The following is a 21,697-nucleotide window of genomic DNA, read 5'->3' as shown; positions in this document are numbered from 1 at the left end:
CAGCATTGGCTGAACTCAGTTGCATCCACATTAGATACAGTTCTCACAAGCAAACTCCTGCCAACAGCCTAGCGCTGGACCAAAAACCCATAGGGTGTGAGCTGAATTCCCACCACAGCCATAAAGATGACCATGAAGCTGTTGGATTGTCGTATAAACCCATCTGGTTCACCAACATCCTTCAGGGAAGGAAACCTGCCTCCCCCGTCTGGGCCTACATGAGACTCCAGTCCCACACTATATGTGGTGACTCTTAAGGCCCTCAGGGCAACCAGGGATGGGGCAATAAATGCGGCCTTGCCAGTGTCTCGCACCTCCCGAGAAAAATATATATTAAAAAAATACCAGAGATGATTGCTGGAGATCTCACACTCAAGGTCTCACCTTCCATCATCCCCTCCCACACTTATTAAACTCACTATTTTCTTCTAAGCCAGAAGTTCACTGTAGTCCTCTTGCTGATTTCCTCCCATCCCCAAAGCACTAACTGCTTGCAGCAGTACAGTTTCCCAAGCATCAGGCACTCTCCAGTACCTCACCTGGCCATTACTCACCGTCAGCCTTAACAACAAAACTTGCATTTATTTCGCGCCTTTAACGTCTTAAAACGTCCCAAGTCGCTTCACAGGAGCGTAATCAAACAAAATTTGACACCAAGCCACATAAAGAGATATTAGGACATGTGACCAAAAGCTTGGTCAAAGAGGCAGGTTTTAAGCATCTTAAAAGGAGGAGAGTGAAGAGGAGAGGCAGAGGGGTTTAGGGAGGGAATTCCAGAGCTTAGGGCTGAGGCAGCTGAAGGCACGGCCACCAGTAGAGCGATGAAAATCAGGGATGTGCAAGAGGCCAGAACTGGAGGGGCGCAGAGATCCCTACTTAATAGCACTGTAGGAGAACCTTCACTACACGACTGCAGCAGTTCAAGAAGGCAGCTCACCACCACCTTCTCAAGAGCAATTAGGGATCCCATGAACGTATAAAAAAAATCTCAGAGGGTTGTAGGGCTGGAGGGGGTTGCAGAGATGGGGAGGGGCGAGGCCATGGGGGGATTTGAACACGAGGAACAAGTTGCAAGTCCAAGTAGGGTGTTCAATCTTGGGGGCATTGTGCCTGAAGCCAATTCCACAAACTTTCACTCCTGTGAAGCAACCTGAGACGTTTTAACACTGACCAACCATCACCGTCAGGAACCTCAGCAGATTCCCCCTCACCCAGCCCCAACTCTATCCCTGGGGTGCAAAGGCCACTTGTGCCCTTAATGCCCTGGATGTGCAACCTGAAGTGCCGTGACCTACAAGGCTACGGACCAAGTGCTGGAAAGTGGGATTAGGTTTGCGCGGACACAATGGGCCGAATTACCTCCTTCTGTGCCGTAAATTTTCTATTATTCTATGATGTCACCGTGGCTGAGGTCAGCTGACTCAGCACAGACCGTGGACTTTGCCAGTTTATGTGGTTTATCGACTTAATGATCGACAGAGCCAGCGAGGGTCCCAGACGCATGTTTGATATCAGCCGTGGCTCAGTGGGCAACACTCTCGCCTCTGAGAAGGTCGTGGGTTCAAGTCCCACTTCAGAGACCTGAGCCCCATAATCCAGGCTGACACACTCAGTGCAGTACTGAGGGAGTGCTGCACTGTCGGAGGTGCCACCTCTCGGATGAGACGTTAAACCGAGGTCCTTATTGCCCTCAGGTAGACATAAAAGAGCCCACGGCACTATTCGAAGAATAGCAGGGGAGCTCTCCCCGGTGTCCTGGCCAATATTTATTCCTCAAATAACATCACTAACAACAGATCATCTGGTCATCATCACATTTCTTTTTGTGGGATCTTGCTCTGCGTTATTTGGCTGCCGTGTTTCCTACATTACAACAGTGACTACAATTTAAAAAATAACTTCATTGGCCGTAAAGCGCTTTGGGACGTCCTGAGGTCGTGAAAGGTGCGCTATAAATAGAAATGCTAGTCTTTCTTTCTGTGAATAACCACCAGGGAAAACAGGAGCGCTCACAGGCAGACTGTCGTTTGTGTCGTAAGGAAAGGGTTGATCACACGGTCTTGAAATCTGCTGATATTATAATCATAAGACAGGCTTGCTTTATTTTATAAACCAAGCTCAGACCTGTAATGTGTTTCGATTCCCCAGCTACAAACCGGAATGCTTACCTGTACTTGGGAACTGGGCCTCGGTCCCTGAGTCGGTCCTGTGGTTTGTTCCTGCTCACAGTCACATAGCTCAAACTGAGAGAAATAAAAGCACACGAAATACAATGTAATCAGCAGCCTATTAGAAATTACTGACTCAATCGTTCCCACACTCCCCTCCCCATATGCTCTCTGCACCGTACAACTAATAGTCCCCAACCACCTTCCGCAAAAGCTCGGTGGAGATCAGGAACTCAGTGTACCACAGTAAGACACTGCGCGAGAGGAGGAGGAGGAGGAACATAGAGAGAGCAAACATGTGTAAAGAGCACACGAGTGAGGGGGACATTGGAGCAGGGGAAGGGGGTGTGGGCTGGGTGTAACCAGGAAAAAAGGGGAGGGTGGGGGAGAAGAAGAGACTCCAATTCAACATCATTAATCCATTAACTTCACTTCCCAGGTGGACATTAAAGAAGAAATATATCGCCGTTCCTTCATCGTCACTGGGTCAAAATCCTGGATCTCCTTACCTAACAGCACTGTGGGAGAACCTTCACCACACGGACTGCAGCGGTTCACCACCACCTTCTCAAGGGCAATTAGGGATGGGCAATAAATGCTGGCCCTTGCCAGTGACGCCCACATCCCATGAACGAATAAAAAAAAAATCCAATGGCACTATTTCATATAGGCTGACATAGAATGTACAGAATAGAATCAGGCCATCGCCCCAACAGATCTATCATGGTGTTTATGCTCCACATGAGCTCCCTCCCACACCTCTTCATCTAACCCTACCGGCATATCCTTCTATTCCTTTCTCCCCCTTCAATGCAACTATGTTATTTGCCTCAACTACTCCTTGTAGTAGCGAGTTCCACATTCTAACCACTCTCTGGATAAAGAATTTCCTATTGGATTTATTAGTGGCTATCTTATATTTATGACCTCTAGTTCTGGACTCCCCGGCAAGTGGAAATATCTTCTCCACATCTACCCTTTCATAATCTTAAAGACTTCTATCTGGTCACCCATCAGCCTTCTTTTTTCTGGACAAAGGAGCCCTAGTCTGTTTAGCCTCTCCTGATAGTTATAAACTCTCAGCTCTGGTATCATTTTCCAATCCTTTCTGGTTACAGGCAGCTGCCAGAGGACTGGAGGACTGCTAACGTTATACTGTTGTTTGAAAAGGGATAGACCGAGTAATTACAGGCCAGTCAGCCTAACCTCGGTGGTGGGCAAATTATTGGAAAAAATTCTGAGGGACAGCATAAATCATCATTTAGAAAGGCATGGATTAATCAAGGGCAGTCAGCATGGATTTGTTACAGGATGGTCGTGTCTGACTAACTGATTGAATTTTTTGAGGAGGTAACAAGGAGAGTTGATGAGGGTAATGTGTTTGATGTAGTGAACATGGATTTTAGCAAGGCTTCTGACAAGTTCCCACTAGGCAGACTGGTCAGAAAAGTAAAAGCCCATGGGATCCAAAGGAAAGTGGCTAGTTGGATCCAAAATTGGTTCAGTGGCAGGAAGTAAAGGGTAATGATCGATGGGTGTTTTTGTGACTGGAAGGCTGTTTTCAGTGAGGTTCCGCAGGGCTCGGTAGTAGGTCCCTTGCTTTTTGTGGTATATATCAATGATTTAGACTTAAATGTAGGGGGTACGATTAAGAAGATTGCAGATGATACAAAAATTGGCCGTGTGGTTGATAGTGAGGAGGAAAGCTGTAGACTGCAGGAAGATATCAATGGACTGGTCAGGTGGGCAGAAAAGTGGCCAATGGAATTCAATCCAGAGAAGCGTGAGGTAATGCACTTGGGGAGAGCAAACAAGGCAAGGGAATACACAATAAATGGGAGGATACTGAAAGGTGTAGAGGAAGTGAGGGACCTTGGAGTGCATGTCCATAGATGCGTGAAGGTAGAAGGACAGGTAGATAAGGTGGTTAAGGCGGCATACGGGATACTTTCCTTTACAAGGCATACAAGAGCAGGGTGGTTATGCTAGAACTGTATAAAACACTGGTTAGGCCACAGCTTGAGTACTGTGTACAGTTCTGGTCACATTACAGGAAAGATGTGATTGCTAGAGAGGCTACAGAGAAGATTTACGAGGATGTTGCCAGGGCTGGAGAATTTTAGCTATGAGGAAAGATTGGATAGGCTGAGGTTGTGCTCTTTGGAACAGAGGAGGCTGAGAGGAGTCCCTTAGCAGAGAGGTCAATAACCAGGAGGCATAGATTTAAAGTAATAGGTAGAATAAATAGAGGGGAGTTGAGGAGAAACTTTTTCACCCAGAGGGTGGTGGGGGTCTGGAGCTCACTACTTGGAAGGGTGGTAGAGGCAGAAACCCTCATCGCATTTAAGAAGTACCTGGATGTGCACTTGAAGGCTACAGACCAAGAGCTGGAAAGTGGGATTAGGTAGGATAGCTCTTTTTCGGCCGGCACAGACATGAATGGCCTCCTTCTGTGCTGTAAATTTCTATGTTTCTATAACCATCCTTGTAAATCTTTTTGTGCACCTCCTCCAGTACTTCTATATCCTTTTTATAATATGAAGACCAGAACTGTCCACTTTACTCCAAGTGTGGTCCAACCAAGGTTTGATATAAGTTTTACGTAACTTCCCGGCTTTTCAATTCTATCCATCTAGAAATGAACCCCAAAGCAGGGGAGTTCCCTCAGCCAATATCACTAAGAACTGATTGTTGATTCAAGTTGCACCGACTGCAAATTCACCCAAGAGCCACAAAGCAGTGGGGTGCCCGGGGATCAGAGTCCTGTCCGTTACAAGCTGGCGGACTACCCAAGGATGATGCAACGCCACCAATTCACAAGACACATAACTCCAGCTCTCAGTTGCAAATCCTCTGTTAGCCATTCCTCAGCTGAAGGCATTACAACAAGGGTTGACAAAGCATCATCTTCCATTTCAAACAGATTTACCATGAAGTAAAATTCAGAGTTGGGCTGGCGAACTTTTTCCCCGTGGTCCACTTGCGAACTCTGCGGCCGTCCAAACGTCACAGTGTCTCCTTCCCTCAGGATCACTTCACCTAATGTCACAAGGGTCGAGGGAGAAATTTACAAAGTAAAACTGCTGCCTTTTCTCTTTCCCTCAGATTTTGCCCCTTCCTCTCCTGAAAGCGCGGTAGAAGCAGATTCAATAATAATTTTCAAAAGAGAATTAAATAAATACATGAAAGGGATAAATTTGCAGGGCTATGGGAAAAGAGCAGGGGAGTGGGACTAAATGGAGAACTCCTTCAAAGAGCCAGCATAGGCATGATGGGCCGAATGGCCTCCTTCTGTGCTGTATGATTCTCTGGATGGGTTCATGGTATGGTAAATTTCTGTTATGTAGAGAGACTAAAGTAGTTGGGGTTGTTCTCCTTACAGCAGAGAAGTGTTCAAAATTATGAGGGGTTTTGAGAGTGTAATAAAGGAAAATTGACAAAATACGGAGAGGCCACATGATGAAACTTTTTTTTAAATGCAGAGAATTGTTATGAGAGTGGATAAGTACTTGAAAGGAAAAAAATTGCAGGGCTACGGAGAAAGGGCAGGGGAGTAGGTCTAGCTGGACTACTCTTGCATAGAGCCAGCGTGGACTCGATGGGCTGAATGGCCTCCTTCCGTGCTGCAACCTTTCTATGATTCTATGATCTGGAATGCACTGCCTGAAAGGCACAACGGGCCGAATGGCTCCTCCTGTGCTGTAAAGTACCATGATACTATGATGAAGGATCAGAAACCAGAGGACACAGATTTACGGTGCTCAGCAACATGAGGAAACAATTTTTTTTTAAATGATCTGCAATGCACTGCCTGAAAGGGTGGTGGAAACAGATTCAATAGTAACTTTTAAGTAGGAACAGTCTGACACCAAGCCCTACAAAAATAAAACCCTCAGTCGCATCTAATTAAAAAGATAATTTCAGAGGGTTCGGGGGGTTTATATATAGAATAAGATACCCGGGAGTGAGTTACAGGCTGGAATCTAATCGAGGGGTTCGGGGGGTTTATATATAGAATAAGATACCCGGGAGTGAGTTACAGGCTGGAATCTAATCGAGGGGTTCTAAGTTTACTAAGTGTAAATATTATTGATATCCCCACTGATTAGATTACAGTCTTGTGGTCAGAGTCTCCCCCCCCACCAACCGTAGTACCAGACATACTGCCACTCACCATCGATCTTCCTGTCATTGACGTAAACCCCGGTTAAACTGGAGTCGACCAGCCGGTGCAGGTTATCGGCCGGGGATCGGATGACGCGGGCATGGGTCCTGGAGATGCTTTTACTCCTCGATTCACTGGCTGAGCTCAGCACATAATCCACCACATCGCTGTTCCTTCCAATCAGAGTTACCCGCTTGCGGAAGCTGGAGTGGAGACAGGGGAAGTGGGAGAAAGACAAGAACAAGAGGAGACGAAATCCAGAATCCACATCACAAATCATCTCCGGGCCCCAGGCCCTGCCCCCTCCTCGGCCTACACTCTGGGCCCCAGGCCCTGCCCCCTCCTCGGCCTACTCTCTGGGCCCCAGGCCCTGCCCCCTCCTCGGCCTACTCTCCGGGCCCCAGCCCCAGGCCCTGCCCCCTCCTCGGCCTCCTCTCCGGGCCCCAAGCCCTGCCCCCCTCCTCGGCCTACACTCTGGGCCCCAGGCCCTGCCCCCTCCTCGGCCTCCTCTCCGGGCCCCAGGCCCTGCCCCCTCCTCGGCCTACACTCCGGGCCCCAGGCCCTGCCCCCTCCTCGGCCTCCTCTCCGGGCCCCAGGCCCTGCCCCCTCCTCGGCCTACACTCCGGGCCCCAGGCCCTGCCCCCTCCTTGGCCTACACTCCGGGCCCCAGGCTGATCCGACTGATCCACGTGTTGATCAGACTTCCTGATGGCCGCCCTAAGTTTTCCTTTGCTGGTTTGACCTCTCTTGCTACTTAATATTCCTTAGCACAAAGCTGGGATATTGCAGCCTCTCGGGCATAGTTAAGACATATTTTCTACAACATAAAACTAGCCTAGGCGCCAGAAGGAGCCTGATTCTGCTGGTTTGTTCTCTCTGTGCGTATGTGTTTGTTTGGCTGGAAGTCAGAATTCTGTGGGTTACAGTCCAAAAGACAACCAATCCTCTTGCTAAGAGGCCTTAGACTTTCAATTGAATCTGCAGTACACAGGCCCCACAACAAGGCCAGAGCAAATCTCAACAATATCGGCCGACTTCAAGAAATTACTTTTTATTAAAATTTTTTTTTTTTTTTTAAAAAGCCCCTTTCACTACGGACACTCAGCTGACAGTATAGATAAAAACAAATGACTTAAAAAACACTAAGACCCTGGGGCAGTACAGCTAGTGCCAACTCACTGACATAATCAATCTTGCTTTCAATCCAACCCAGAGTAAGGAAAGTTCGAAGAGTTTCAGTTCTTTCAGACCAGCACAAATCGACCACATTCTGGCAATCTCAGCTTCAGCAGGGCAAGGGGCTGAAGGGGATACGGGGAACAGGGCAGGTAAACGTGGTCAGAACTATCTGCTCACGTGGAGGGTAAACGCCAACACAGACTGGTTGATCCAAATGGCCTGTTTCCATGTTGTTATTTCTACGTATGTGGACAATAGCAGCTTTACTCTGAGTCTAACCCGTGCTGTACCTGCCCTGGGAATGTTTGACAGGACAGTGTGGAGGGAGCTTTACTCTGTATCTAACAACAACTTGCATTTATATAGGGCTTTTAATTTTTTTAAAAATTCGTTCGTGGGATGTGGGCGTTGCTGGCAAGGCCATGATTTATTGCTCATCCCTAACTGCCCTTAAGGTGGTGGTGGTGGTGAGCCGCCTTCTTGAACCCCTGCAGTCCGTGTGGTGACGGTTCTCCCACAGTGCTGTTAGGTAGAGAGTTCCAGGATTTTGACCCAGCGACGATGAAGGAACGGCGATATATTTCCAAGTCGGGATGGTGTGTGACTTGGAGGGGAACGTGCAGGTGGTGGTGTTCCCATGTGCCTGCTGCTCTTGTCCTTCTAGATGGTAGAGGTCGCGGGTTTGGGAGATGCTGTCGAAGAAGCCTTGGCGAGTTGCTGCAGTGCATCCTGTGGATGGTACACACTGCAGCCACAGTGCTCCGGTGGTGAAGGGAGTCAATGTTTAGGGTGGTGGATGGGGTACCAATCAAGCGGGCTGCTTTATCTTGGATGATGTCAAGCTTCTTGAGTGTTGTTGGAACTGCACTCATCCAGGTAAGTGGAGAGTATTCCATCACACTCCTGACTTTGTGCCTTGTAGATGGTGGAAAGGCTTTGGGGAGTCAGGGTCTGAGTCACTCGCCACAGAATATCCAGCCTCTGACCTGCTCTTGTGGCCACAGTATTTATATGGCTGGTCCAGTTAAGTTTCTGGTCAATGGTGACCCCAGAATGATAATGGTGAGGGATTCGGCGATGGCAATGCCGTTGAATGTCAAGGGGAGGTGGTTGGACTCTCTCTTTGGAGATGGCCATTGCCTGGCACTTGTCTGGCGTGAATGTTACTTGCCACTTATCAGCCCAAGCCTGGATGTTGTCCAGGTCTTGCTGCATGCAGGCACGGACTGCTTCATTATCTGAAGGGTTGCGAATGGAACTGAACACTGTGCAATCATCAGTGAACATCCCCATTTCTGACCTTATGATGGATGGAAGGTCATTGATGAAGCAGCTGAAGATGGTTGGGCCTAGGACACTGCCCTGAGGAACTCCTGCAGTAATGTCCTGGGGCTGAGATGATTGGCCTCCAACAACCACTACCATCTTTCTTTGTGCTAGGTATGACTCCAGTTTTCCCCGATTCCCATTGACTTCAATTTTACTAGGGCTCCTTGGTGCCACACTCGGTCAAATGCTGCCTTGATATCAAGGGCAGTCACTCTCACCTCACCTCTGGAATTCAGCTCTTTTGTCCATGCTTGGACCAAGGCTGTAATGAGGTCTGGAGCCGAGTGGTCCTGGCGGAACCCAAACTGAGCATCGGTGAGCAGGTTATTGGTGAGTTAGTGCCGCTTGATAGCACTGTCGACGAAACCTTCCATCACTTTGCTGATGATTGAAAGAACCTCAGGGTCAAATAGGACACCAAGGTTGTGAACAGTCTGGTTCAGCTTCAAACAGTGGCCAGGGAGTGGAATGGAGTTGCTGGCGGGGACCAAAGAGATAATGACAGCAAAATGGCAGAAAAATTAAATAATTACTTTGACTCAGTATATATCAGGGAGACTAACATGGGCATGACATTAGAAGAAGAGATCAAAAAAGATATAAAGGCATTTAAGATAGAAAGGGAGGAGATAATTGATAAACTAATCAAACTTAGAGAGGATAAAACCACTGGTCCAGATAGACTGATTCCGTGCATATTAAAAGTTAAGAAGAAATAGCAAAGGCACTATTACATATATATAAAAATTCATTCGAAAAGGGAATAGTGGCAGAGGACTGGCGAACAGCTAATGTGATTCCTATATTGAAAAAGGGAGATAGAACATAAGAAATAGGAGCAGGAGTAGGCCAATCGGCCCCTCGAGCCTGCTCCGCAACCAGTCCAGGAAACTATAGGCCAATTAGCTTATCGTCAGTGGTAGGAAAGATAATGGAATCCTTACTGAAAGATGTAATAGAAAAACATCTAAAAACTGAAAATATTATAAAGAATAGTCAGCATGGATTTTAAAAAGGAAGCTCATACTTGACCGACCTTATTGAATTTGTTGAAGAAGTAACAGAAAGGATAACAGGCAGTGTAGTAGATGTCATATATTTGGATTTTCAAAAGGCCTTTGATGAGGTACCACATACTAGACTCATGACTAAGGTCAGAGTATGTGGAGTCAGGGGACAGGTAGCAGAATGGATAGCAAGCTGGCTACAAAACAGAAAACAGAGAGTAGGGGTTCAAGGTAGTTACTCAGACTGGCAAAAGGTGGGAAGTGGTGTTCCACAAGGACTGGTGCTGGGACCACTGTTGTTCACTATTTGCATAAACGATTTGGGCTCGGAAATGGAAAGTACAATTCCAAAATTTAAGGATGTGGAGATGCCGGTGAAATCATCTTGAAACATTTGCCTGAGGAAGGAGGAAATCTCCGAAAGCTTGTGAATTTAAAATAAAATTGCTGGACTATAACTTGGTGTTGTAAAATTGTTTAAAATTTAAGGACACCACCAAATTAGGAGGCATAGTTAATACTGAGGGCAGCAGCAAAATACAGGAAAACATTAATAAACTTGCAGAATGGGCATGTTATTGGCAAATGAATTTCAATATAGATAAATGCAAGTATTACATTTTGGTATAAAGAATAAGGAGGTCACATACTACTTGGATAATAAGAGTTTAAATGGGGTAGAGTAGAGGGATCTGGGGGTACAGATACACAAATCACTAAAAATAGCGACGCAGGTTAATAAGGCCACAAAAAAAAGCAAACCAAGTACTGGGGTTCATTTCTAGAGGGATAGAATTAAAAAGCAGAGAAGTTATGTTAAACTTGTATAGAACCTTGGTTAGACCACACTGGGGAGGAATGTGAACCGTTCTGGTCTCCATATTATAAAAAGCATATAGAGGCCCTGGAGAAGGTGCAAAATATGTTTAGAATTATTTTTTTTAAAAATTCGTTCATGGAATGTGGGCGTCGCTGGCAAGGCCAGCATTTATTGCCCATCCCCAATTGCCCTTGAAAAGGTGGTGGTGAGCCGCCTTCTTGAACCGCTGCAGTCCGTGTGGTGAAGGTTCTCCCACTGTACTGTTAGGAAGGGAGTTCCAGGATTTTGACCCAGCGACGATGAAGGAACGGCGATATATTTCCAAGTCGGGATGGTGTGAGACTTGGAGGGGAACGTGCAGGTGGTGTTGTTCCCATGTGCCTGAATGTCAATAAATGCTGGCCTCGCCCACGTCCATGAACGAATAAAAAAAAACTCAGGTGTGGTTAGAATGTGGAAGTTGCTACCACAAGGAGTGGTTGAGGTGACTAGCATTTAAGGGGAAGCTAGATAAACACATGAGGAAGAAAGGAATAGGAGAATATGCTGATAGGGTTAGATGCAGTAGGGAGGGAGGATCTCGTGTGGAGCATAAACATCGGCATGGACCTGTTGGGCTGAATGCCCTGTTTCTGTGCTGTACATTCTATGTAAACTTGACATCATGTTTTCGGATGTCGCCGTGGGGCAGCCTGTAGATGAGAAATAGGAGGGGGCCAAGGATAGATCTTTGGGGTCTCCAGAGGTAACGGTGCTAGAGGGGGAAAAGAAGCCATTACAGGAGATTCTCTGGCTACGGCTGGATAGGCAAGAGTGGAGCCAGCCGACAGCGGAGGATGTGGCCTGAGATGTGGATGATGGAGATATGCTTAATAAGGCCATTACTGTCAGAGTCTGAATCAATTCAAATTGCTGGCGTCAGTCTGACGAATCGCCAGCTCCAATCCTGAATAAGCCCTCAGTCCCCACTCCTGTCCGATTCAGCTCCACATTACTTACTCAATTAAGCTGGCGATGTCTGGGAGAGACGGCCTGCGCCCAATGCGGCGAAGGTGATACTGAGGAACGCAGTCGCTGTTCATACGATGACGCACCATATTCGCAGCCGTCAATTCGCGCCCACACTGAGCCTGCAATCAAAAACAAACACACATGAACGTGAGGAAGCCATTCAGCCCCTTGAGCCTGTTCACCATTCAATTAGATCATGGCTGATCTGTATCTCAACTCCATTTACTCGTCTTTGCTCCGTACCCCTTGATACCCTTACCCAACAAAAATCTATCAATCTCCATCTTGAAAATTTCAATTGACCCCCCAGTACCCACGGCCTTTGGGGGAAGAGCGTTCCATATTTTCACCACCCTTGTATGAAAATGTCCCTTCCTGATTTCACCCCTGAACGGCCTAGCTCTAAATTTAAGAATGTGCCCACTTGTTCTGGACTCCCCCCCACCAGAGGACATAGTTTCTCTGTATCTACCCTACTGAATCCCTTTATCATTTTAAACAACTCGATCAGATCACCCCTCAATCTCGTAAACTCAAGGGAGTACAAGCCTAGGGCATGCAACCTGTCCTCGTAATTTAACCCCTATAAGTCCTGGTATCATTCTGGTGAATCTGCGCTGCACCCCTCCAAGGCTAATATATCCTTCCTGAGGTGCGGTGCCCAGAACTGAACACAGTTCTCCAGATGGCATAAACTCAATGGGCTGAATGGCCTCTTTCCGTGCTGTAACCTTTCTATTTTTAAAAAATTCGTTCATGGGATGTGGGCGTCGCTGGCAAGACCAGCGTTTATTGCCCATCCCTAATTGCCCTTGAGAAGGTTTCTATAGATCTATGATGCTATGGGGTCTGACCAGAGTTCTGTACAACTGAAGCATCACGTCCTCACTTTTGTATTTCAGCCCCGAGGTGAAAGCCAACATTCCATTAGCCTTTTTCATTACTTTTTGTATCTGTGCACTAGCTTTTCATGATTTGTGTACAAGGACACCTAAATCTCTAAGCTCCCAGTCTCACCATTAATAAAATATTTCAATTTGTCTTTCTCTGATCCAAAGTGGATGTCCTCGCACTTCTCCTAGAACGAGATCTGCCGATAGCTTTGCCCACTTAATCTATCAATGTCCCTTTGTAACTTCCTCCTCCCTTCCACACTACTTACTGTCCCACCTAACTTAGTGTCACCTGCAAACTCAGATACACAACTCTCTAATCCTTCATCTAAGTCATTGGTCTACGAGGTGAAAAGTTGAGGCCCCTGAACAGATCCCTGGGGAACACCACTTGCCTCATCCCGCCAATCAGAGAACGTTCCCTTTATCCCCACTCTCTGTCTCCTACCTCCCAACCAATTGCCAATCCTATCACAAGGTGACCTCCATTTATGCTAATAATCTCATGCAGAACCTTATCAAGTACCTTCTGGAAGTCAATAGAGGGAACATCCATTAACACTCCCTTATCTAAGTTATCTGGCTTCGTAAATGGGGGCATTGAACACAAAAACATGTCAGTCATGCTAAACCGTCACAAATCACTGGTTAAGCCTCAGCTGGGTACCACACTTTAGGAAGGATTACATAGAAAGTACAGTGCAGAAACAGGCCTGTAAGCCCAACAGGTCTATGCTGGTGTTTACGCTCCACACAAGCCTCCTCCCTCCCTACCAGCATAGTCCTTCTAGTCCTTTCTCCCTCATGTGTTTATCGAGCTTCCCCATAAATGCATCTATGCTATTTACCTCAACTACTCCTTGTGGTAGCGAGTTCCACATTCTAACCACTCTCTGGGTAAAGAATTTTCTGCTGAATTCTCTACTGGATTTATTGGTGACTATTTTGGGTACACTCGTGGAACAAGTCCATTAAGTTAGTGTCCTTTTCTAGCTTTAACGTAGATCGTCTATGGAGGTCATATTCAGCGTTTCACACGGGCCAAGGAAGGGCAGCAGGTACTGGGGTGACGGGAGGGCAGGGCAACCTGTGATGTGGGACAACCAACGGGACCGGCCAGATTTCACCAAGCATGGAATCCACCCAAAACTGAGAATTGCAAACTGAGCTAAGTTGTGAGGTTAATGGCCTGCCTGCCATAAACCGTCATCTGATGTATTTGGTGCTTATTACTAAAACATACATCAATTATTAACACAACAAGAGTTAACTTGAAATATATTTAGAAACAGTCCTTGAAAACGGCTCTCGCTATGATTGACCCCACGTGGCGTGTCAATTCTACTTTGGTTTCCATACCCACTGAAACTGGGGCTCTGGATTGTGATCACGGGCAGAGCCCGTATATCAACGTCTCTTGGATTGCCTTCCTAGAGGTGCTTTTCCTTGTTGTTCTTATTGACATCACCAGCTCGGAAACTACTCTGGCGGTTCCGTGGTCTGCGGAATTCACCTCCGATCCAGTATTCCTCGATTTGGTAAACTCCTGGGCACTTGTGGATCTTATCTTGGTGCCACCCTCCTTCTGGATCTACTTGGTGGAGGCTCATGATGCGAGAGCTGCAGGAATCAGACTAGTGGTTCAACTTCTACACTTTACACCTGACATCACTGAAACAGACAGACGGGGAGGTTTTTTTTTTGTTGCCCGGGACCAATCCCATCCGGATGCGAACAGATTCACGATTTTTTTTCTTTATGTTCCTCTCCTGTGAGGATGCGATCTCCGTCAGATCACTGTCTGTGAGTTCTGTGAGCAGTCACAACAGCCACAAAGTTGTTATAATGTAACTGGCAGGGCCACGACTCACTGTGACTGAGAACACACAGGACGATCACAGCTACAGTAATGGGATGACTGTAACCTGACGGGTACTATTTGGGTCACGATTTAACAGCAGAGCTGCACAACTACAGCCAAAACGATATTACATCTATGGCCTCCCCTACAAATGGAAACATCATCTCCTCGTCTACCCTATCAAACCCTTTCATAATCTTAAAGGCCTCCATCAGGTCAGCCTCAGCCTTCTCTTTTCTTGGAAAAAGAGCCCCAGCCTGTTCAATGCTCCCCAATAGGTATAACCTCTCGGTTCTGGTATCAACCTTGTGAATCTTTTATGCACCTTATCCAGTGCCTCTATATCCTTTTTATAATATGGAGACCAGAACTGTCCACAGTACTCCAAGTGTGGTCTAACCAAGGTTCTATACAAGTTTAACATAACTTCCCTGCTTTTCAATTCTATCCCTCTAGAAATGAACCCGAGTACTTGGTTGGCATTTTTTTTTTAAATGGCCTTATTAACCTGCGTCACTATTTCTAGCGATTTGTGTATCTGTACCCCCAGATCCCTCTATTTGTCTACCCCATTTAGACTCTAATTATCCAAGCAGTATGTGGCCCTCTTATTCTGCCAACCAAAATGTAATACCTCACACTTACCTATATTGAAATTCATTTGCCAAATACTTGCCCATTCTGCAAGTGGATGTCAAGGCCTTGCAGAGGAGGTTCACCAGGATGATAACAGGGATGAGGGACTTCAGTTATGTGGAGAGACTGGAGAAGCTGGGATTGTTCTCCTTAGAGCAGAGAAGGTTAAGGGGAGACCCAATAGGGATATTCAAATCAGTAAGGGGTTTTGAAAGAGCAAATAGGGAGAAACTGTTTCCTCAGGCAAATGGGTCGGTAACCAGAGGAGACAGATTTAAAATAATTGGCAAAAGAACCAGAGGTGAAATTAAGAGAAATTTTTTCACACAAAGGGTTGCTATGATCTGGAACACTACCTGAAAGGATAGCAGATTCCATAGAAACTATCAAAAGGCAATTGGACATGTACTTGAAGGGGACTAATTTGCAGGGTTATCATAGAATCATAGAAAGGTTACAGCTCGGAAGGAGGCCATTCGGCCCATTGAGTCCATGCCAGCTCTATGCAAGAGCAATCCAGCTAGTCCCACTCCCCCACCCTATCCCCGTAGTCCTGTAAATTTTTTCCCTTCAAGTACTTATCCAGTTCCCTTTTGAAGGCCACGATTGAATCTGCCTCCACCACCCCCTCGGGCAGTGCATTCCAGATCCGAACCACTCGCTGCGTAAAGACGTTTTTCCTCATGTCACCTTTGGTTCTTTTGCCAATCACCTTAAATTTATGCCCTCTGGTTCTTGACCCTTCCGCCAATGGGAACAGTTTCTCTCTATCTACTCTGTCTAGACCCTTCATGATTTTGAATACCTCCATCAAATCTCCTCTCAAGCATCTCTGTTCCGAGGAGAACAATCTCAGCTTCTCCAGTCTATCCACGTAATTTAAGTCCCTCATCCCTGGAATCATTCTCGTAAATCTTTTCTGCACCCTCTCTAAGGCCTTCATATCTTTCCTAAAGTGCGGTGCCCAGAACTGGACACAATACTCCAGTTGTGGTCGAACCAGTGTTTTATAAAGGTTCATCATAACTTCCTTGCTTTTGTACTTTATGCCTCTACTTATAAAGCCCAATTTCCCATATGCTTTTTTGACCGCTTTCTCAACCTGCCCTGCCACCTTCAACGATTTATGCATATACCCCCAGATCTCTCCGTTCCTGTACCCCCTTTAGAATTGTGCCCTTTAGTTTATATTGCCTCTCCTCTTTCTTCCTACCAAAATGTATCACTTCGCACTTTTCTGCGTTAAATTTCATCTGCCACGTGTCTGCCCATTCCACCTGTCCATATCCTTTTGAAGTCTATCACTATCTGGGGAGTGCAGCCAGAGCCAAGACCATAGCACCATGGGTGGCTCAGCTGTACAGGGGGAAAGGAGAAAGGTCAGGAGAGCATAGTGATGGGGGGATTCTATAGTTAGGGTGTTTCTGCAGACAGGTGTTTCTGCGGCCGCAGTCGTGATTCCAGTTTGCCTCCCTGGTGCCAGGGCCATGTCACTGAACGGCTGCAGAACATTCCGGGAGGGGAAGGTGAACAGCCAGAGGTCATGGTCCATATCGGTACCAATGAAATAGGTAGAAAGAGGGATGAGGTCCTGCGGGAAGATTTTAAGGAGTTAGGAAAGAGATTAAGAAGCAGGACCTCAAAGGTAGTAATTTCCAGATTACTCCCGGTGCCACGCGCTAGGGAGTATAGGAAGATGCAGCAGATGGAGAAGGAGGGAGGGCTCTAGAGTCCTGGGGCATTGGGACCAATTCCGTGGGAGGTGGGACCTGTACAAGCCGGACGGGTTGCACCTCAACAGGGTCGGGACCAATCCTCGCGGGGAGGTTTGCTAGTGCTGTCGGGGAGGGTTTAAACTAGCTTAGCAGAGGGATGGGAACCTGAGCGTAGATCTAGATGGGACAGAATCACGACTGGAGATGGAAGGCAGAAAATTAGTAAGTGAGTTTGGAAGGCAGAGGAAACAAAGGTTAGATAATAAACAACAAAGGAGTTTGGCAGAGCTTAAAGGCAACCTCAATGCAAGGAGTATAGTGAATAAGGCAGATGAGCTGAGGACTCGGATAGACCGAGGCAGTATGATATCTTAGCTATTTCAGAAACATGGCTTAAAGAGAGGCAGGATTGGCAGCTCAACGTTCCTGGTTACAGGGTTTTCAGATGAGATAGAGAGGGGGATAAAAAGGAGCGGGGGTGGCAATTTTGGTTAAAGAAACAATTACGGCTGTGAGGAGGGATGAAACGTTAGAAGGATCATGAAATGAGGCCAAATGGGTTGAGCTAAGGAATAAAAAAAGGGGTAGTCACATTACTGGGAGTGTACTTTTGACCCCCAGTCAGAGAGAGATAGAAGAGCAAATAGGTAGGCAAATTTCTGAGAAGTACAAAAAACAATAGGGCAGTAATAGTAAGGGATTTCAACTATAATATTAACTGGGATACAAACAGTGTGAAAGGCATAGAGGGCACAAAATTCTTAAATTGCATTCAGAACTTTTATAGCCAGTACGTAGCAAGCCCAACAAGAGAGGGGGCAGTTCTGGATTTAGTTTTAGGAAATGAAGCTGGGCAAGTGGAAGGAGGAGCAGTGGGAGAGCATTTTGCTGAGTGATCATAATAGATAGTTTTAGCATAGTTATGGAAAAGGACAAAGATAAAACAGGAGTAAAAGTTCTCAGTTGGGGAAAGGCCAATTTTACTCAGCTAAGAAGTGATTTAGCAAAAGTGGACTGGAAACAGCTACTTGAAGATAAATCAGTGTCAGAGCAGTGGGAGGCATTCAAGGGGGAGATTCAAAGGGTTCAGAGTAAACATGTTCCCACAAAAAAGGGTAGGACTGCCAATTCTAGAGCCCCCTGGATGTCAAGGAGCACACGGGGTAAGATAAGGCAGAAAAGGAAAACTTATGTCAGACACCGAAAACTCAACACTGCAGAAAGCCCAGAGGAGTATAGAAAGTGCAGGGGTGAAATTAAAAAGGAAATTAGGAAAGCAAAGAGAGGGCATGAAAAAAATACTGGCAAGTAAAATTAAGGAAAACCCAAAGATGTTTTATAAATACAATAAGAGCAAGAGGATAACGAAGGAAAGAGTAGGGCCTATTAGAGACCAAAAAGATAAACTGTGTGTGGAGGCGGAAGATGCGGGTATGGTTCTTAATGAATACTTTGCGTCTGTCTTCACAAAAGAGGGGGACGTTAAGGAGGAGTGGTGCGAAATATTGGATGGGATAAACATAGTGAGAGAGGAAGTACTAAGGGAATTAGCATCTTTGAAAGTAGATAAATCACCAGGGCCGGATGAAATGTATCCCAGGATGTTGAAAGAAGCAAGGGAGGAAATAGCTGAGGCTCTGAGCATCATTTTCCAATCCTCACTGCATACAGGCGTGGTGCCGGAGGATTGGAGAACTGCTAATGTTGTACCATTGTTTAAAAAGGGAGCGAGGGATAGACAAAGTAATTACAGGCCAGTCAGTCTAACCTCGGTGATGGGCAAATTATTGGAATCAATTCTGAGGGACAGGATAAACCGCCATTAGAAAGGCACGGAGTAATCAAGAACAGTCAGCGTGGATTTGACTAACTGACTAATCTGTGTCTGACTAACTTGATTGAAATTTTTGAGCAGGTAACAAGGAGGGTCGATGAGGGTAGTGCATTTGATGTAGTCTACATGGATTTTAGCAAGGTTTATGATTAGGTCCCACATGGCAGACTGGTCAAAAAAGTAGAAGCCCATGGGATCCAAGGGAGAGTGGCAAGTTGGATCCAAAATTGGCTCAGTGGCAGGAAGCAAAGGGTAATGGTTGATGGGTGTTTTTGTGACTGGAAGGCTGTTTCCAGTGGGGTTCTGCAGGGCTCAGTACTGGGTCCCTTGCTTTTTGTGATATATATTAATGATTTGGACTTGAATGTAGGGGGCATGATCAAGAAGTTTGCAGATGATACAAAAATTGGCCGTGTGGTTGATAGTGAGGAGGAAAGCTGTAGACTGCAGGAAGATATCAATGGACTGGTCAGGTGGGCAGAAAAGTGGCAAATGGAGTTCAATCTAGAGAAGTCTGAGGTAATGCATTTGGGGAGGACAAAACAAGGCAAGGGAATACACAATAAATGGGAGGATACTGAGAGGTGTAGAGGAAGTGAGGAACCATGGAGTTCACAGATCCCTGAAGGTAACAGGACAGGTAGATAAGGTGGTTAAAAAGGCAAATGTAATGCTTTCCTTTATTAGCCAAGGCATAGAATATAAAAGCAAGGAGGTTATGCTGAAACTGTATAAAACACTGGTTAGGCCGCAGCTAGAGTACTGTGTACAGTTCTGGTCACCACATTACAGGAAGGATGTGATTGCACTAGAGAGGGTACAGAGGAGATTTACGAAGATGTTGCCAGGGCTGGAGAATTTTAGCTATGAGGAAAGATTGGATAGGCTGGGGTTATTTTCTTTGACAGAGGAGGTTGAGGGGTAATTTGATTGAGGTGTATAAAATTGAGGGGCCTAGATAGAGTGGACAGGAAGGACCTATTTCCCTTAGCGGAGGGGTCAATAACCAGGGGGCATAGATTTAAAGTGATTGGTAGAAGGATTAGAGGGGAGCTGAGGAGAAATGTTTTCCCCCAGAGGGTGGTGGGGGTCTGGAACTCACTGCCTGAGAGGGTGGTAGAGGCAGAAACCCTCAACTCATTAAAAAAGTACCTGGATGTGCACCTGAAGAGCCGTGACCTACAGGGCTACAGACCAAGTGCGGGAAAGTGGGATTAGGCTGGGGGGCTCATTTCCAGCCAGCGAGGACATGATGGGCCGAATGGCCTCCTTCTGTGCCGTAAATTTTCTATGATTCTATCCTCCCCAGGAAAAGCTGGGGTGTGGGACTAATTGGACAGCATCTTCGAAGAGCCGGCACGGACACGAAGGGCCGAATGGCCTCCTTCTGTGCTGGAAGTTTCTATGATTTTAACAGATGTCAATCACCGACATTCCCAGGACCCGCACTCCGGGGCCCGGACCTCCCGCTCCCCGCAGCCCGCGACCCGGGGCCCGGACCTCCCGCTCCCCGCGGCCGGGGCTCCCGGGACCCGCAATCCGATACCGACCCGCCTCTCTTCCCAGTACCTGCAGCCTAGGGCCGAACACCGCACTCCTCCCGGGGCCGAACCGCCCACCATCCACAGCCGCTGCCACCTGCGCGACTGCTCCGCTTCCCAACGGACGCCAGCCCCCGGCCCACTGCGCTCCGCCTCCGACCGTTCCCGCGCTTGTACTTGGCCCCGCCCCTCCTGAGGAATGGGTCTGGTCACGGAGCTGGTCATAGGGCCGGGCTGGTCTGGTCACGGAGCTGGTCATAGGGCCGGGCTGGTCTGGTCACGGAGCTGGTCATAGGGCCGGGCTGGTCTGGTCACGGAGCTGGTCATCGGGCCGGGCTGGTCTGGTCACGGAGCTGGTCATAGGGCCGGGCTGGTCTGGTCACGGAGCTGGTCATCGGGCCGGGCTGGTCTGGTCACGGAGCTGGTCATCGGGCCGGGCTGGTCTGGTCACGGAGCTGGTCATAGTTGCCGGGCTGGTCTGGTCACGGAGCTGGTCATAGGGCCGGGCTGGTCTGGTCACGGAGCTGGTCATCGGGCCGGGCTGGTCTGGTCACGGAGCTGGTCATCGGGCCGGGCTGGTCTGGTCACGGAGCTGGTCATCGGGCCGGGCTGGTCTGGTCACGGAGCTGGTCATAGGACCGGGCTGGTCTGGTCACGGAGCTGGTCATCGGGCCGGGCTGGTCTGTTCACGGAGCTGGTCATAGTTGCCGGGCTGGTCTGGTCACGGAGCTGGTCATAGTTGCCGGGCTGGTCTGGTCACGGAGCTGGTCATAGGGCCGGGCTGGTCTGGTCACGGAGCTGGTCATAGGGCCGGGCTGGTCTGGTCACGGAGCTGGTCATAGGGCCGGGCTGGTCTGGTCACGGAGCTGGTCATCGGGCCGGGCTGGTCTGGTCACGGAGCTGGTCATAGGGCCGGGCTGGTCTGGTCACGGAGCTGGTCATAGGGCCGGGCTGGTCTGGTCACGGAGCTGGTCATAGGGCCGGGCTGGTCTGGTCACGGAGCTGGTCATCGGGCCGGGCTGGTCTGGTTACGGAGCTGGTCATAGGGCCCGGCTGGTCTGGTTACGGAGCTGGTCATCGGGCCGGGCTGGTCTGGTCACGGAGCTGGTCATAGGGCCCGGCTGGTCTGGTTACGGAGCTGGTCATCGGGCCGGGCTGGTCTGGTCACGGAGCTGGTCATAGGACCGGGCTGGTCTGGTCATGGAGCTGGTCATAGGGCCGGGCTGGTCTGGTCACGGAGCTGGTCATAGGGCCGGGCTGGTCTGGTCACGGAGCTGGTCATAGGGCCGGGCTGGTCTGGTCACGGAGCTGGGCTGGTCACGGAGCCGGGCTGGTCTGGTCATGGGGCCGGGCTGGTCTGGTCACGGAGCTGGTCATAGGACCGGGCTGGTCTGGTCACGGAGCTGGTCATAGTTCCGGGCTGGTCTGGTCACGGGGCCAGGTTAGTCTGGTCATGGGGCCGGGCTGGTCTGGTCACGGAGCTGGTCATAGGGCCGGGCTGGTCTGGTCACGGAGCTGGTCATAGGGCCGGGCTGGTC

At 48.1% G+C, this 21,697-nt stretch overlaps 1 protein-coding gene across 1 annotated transcript in view; it reads right to left on the bottom strand.

The window, feature by feature from the left end:
- LOC137332571 (uncharacterized) overlaps positions 1-20,418 on the bottom strand; it is a 101,521-nt gene extending 81,103 nt beyond the window's left edge. The window contains exons 1-5 of the mRNA XM_067996497.1: positions 20,188-20,418; positions 11,668-11,798; positions 6,343-6,536; positions 5,098-5,207; positions 2,169-2,243 (exon numbers count right to left, since the gene is read on the bottom strand). Coding sequence (XP_067852598.1) covers positions 2,169-2,243; positions 5,098-5,207; positions 6,343-6,536; positions 11,668-11,798; positions 20,188-20,418 — 741 coding nt within the window. The remainder of the gene's footprint in view (positions 1-2,168; positions 2,244-5,097; positions 5,208-6,342; positions 6,537-11,667; positions 11,799-20,187) is intronic.
- Positions 20,419-21,697: the final 1,279 nt, after the last annotated feature.

The sequence above is a fragment of the Heptranchias perlo genome, chromosome 2, assembly GCF_035084215.1.
Source record: "Heptranchias perlo isolate sHepPer1 chromosome 2, sHepPer1.hap1, whole genome shotgun sequence".
NCBI lineage: Eukaryota > Metazoa > Chordata > Chondrichthyes > Hexanchiformes > Hexanchidae > Heptranchias > Heptranchias perlo.
The sequence above is the reverse complement of the archived record's forward strand: the minus strand, read 5'-3'. Positions and strand labels throughout refer to the sequence as shown.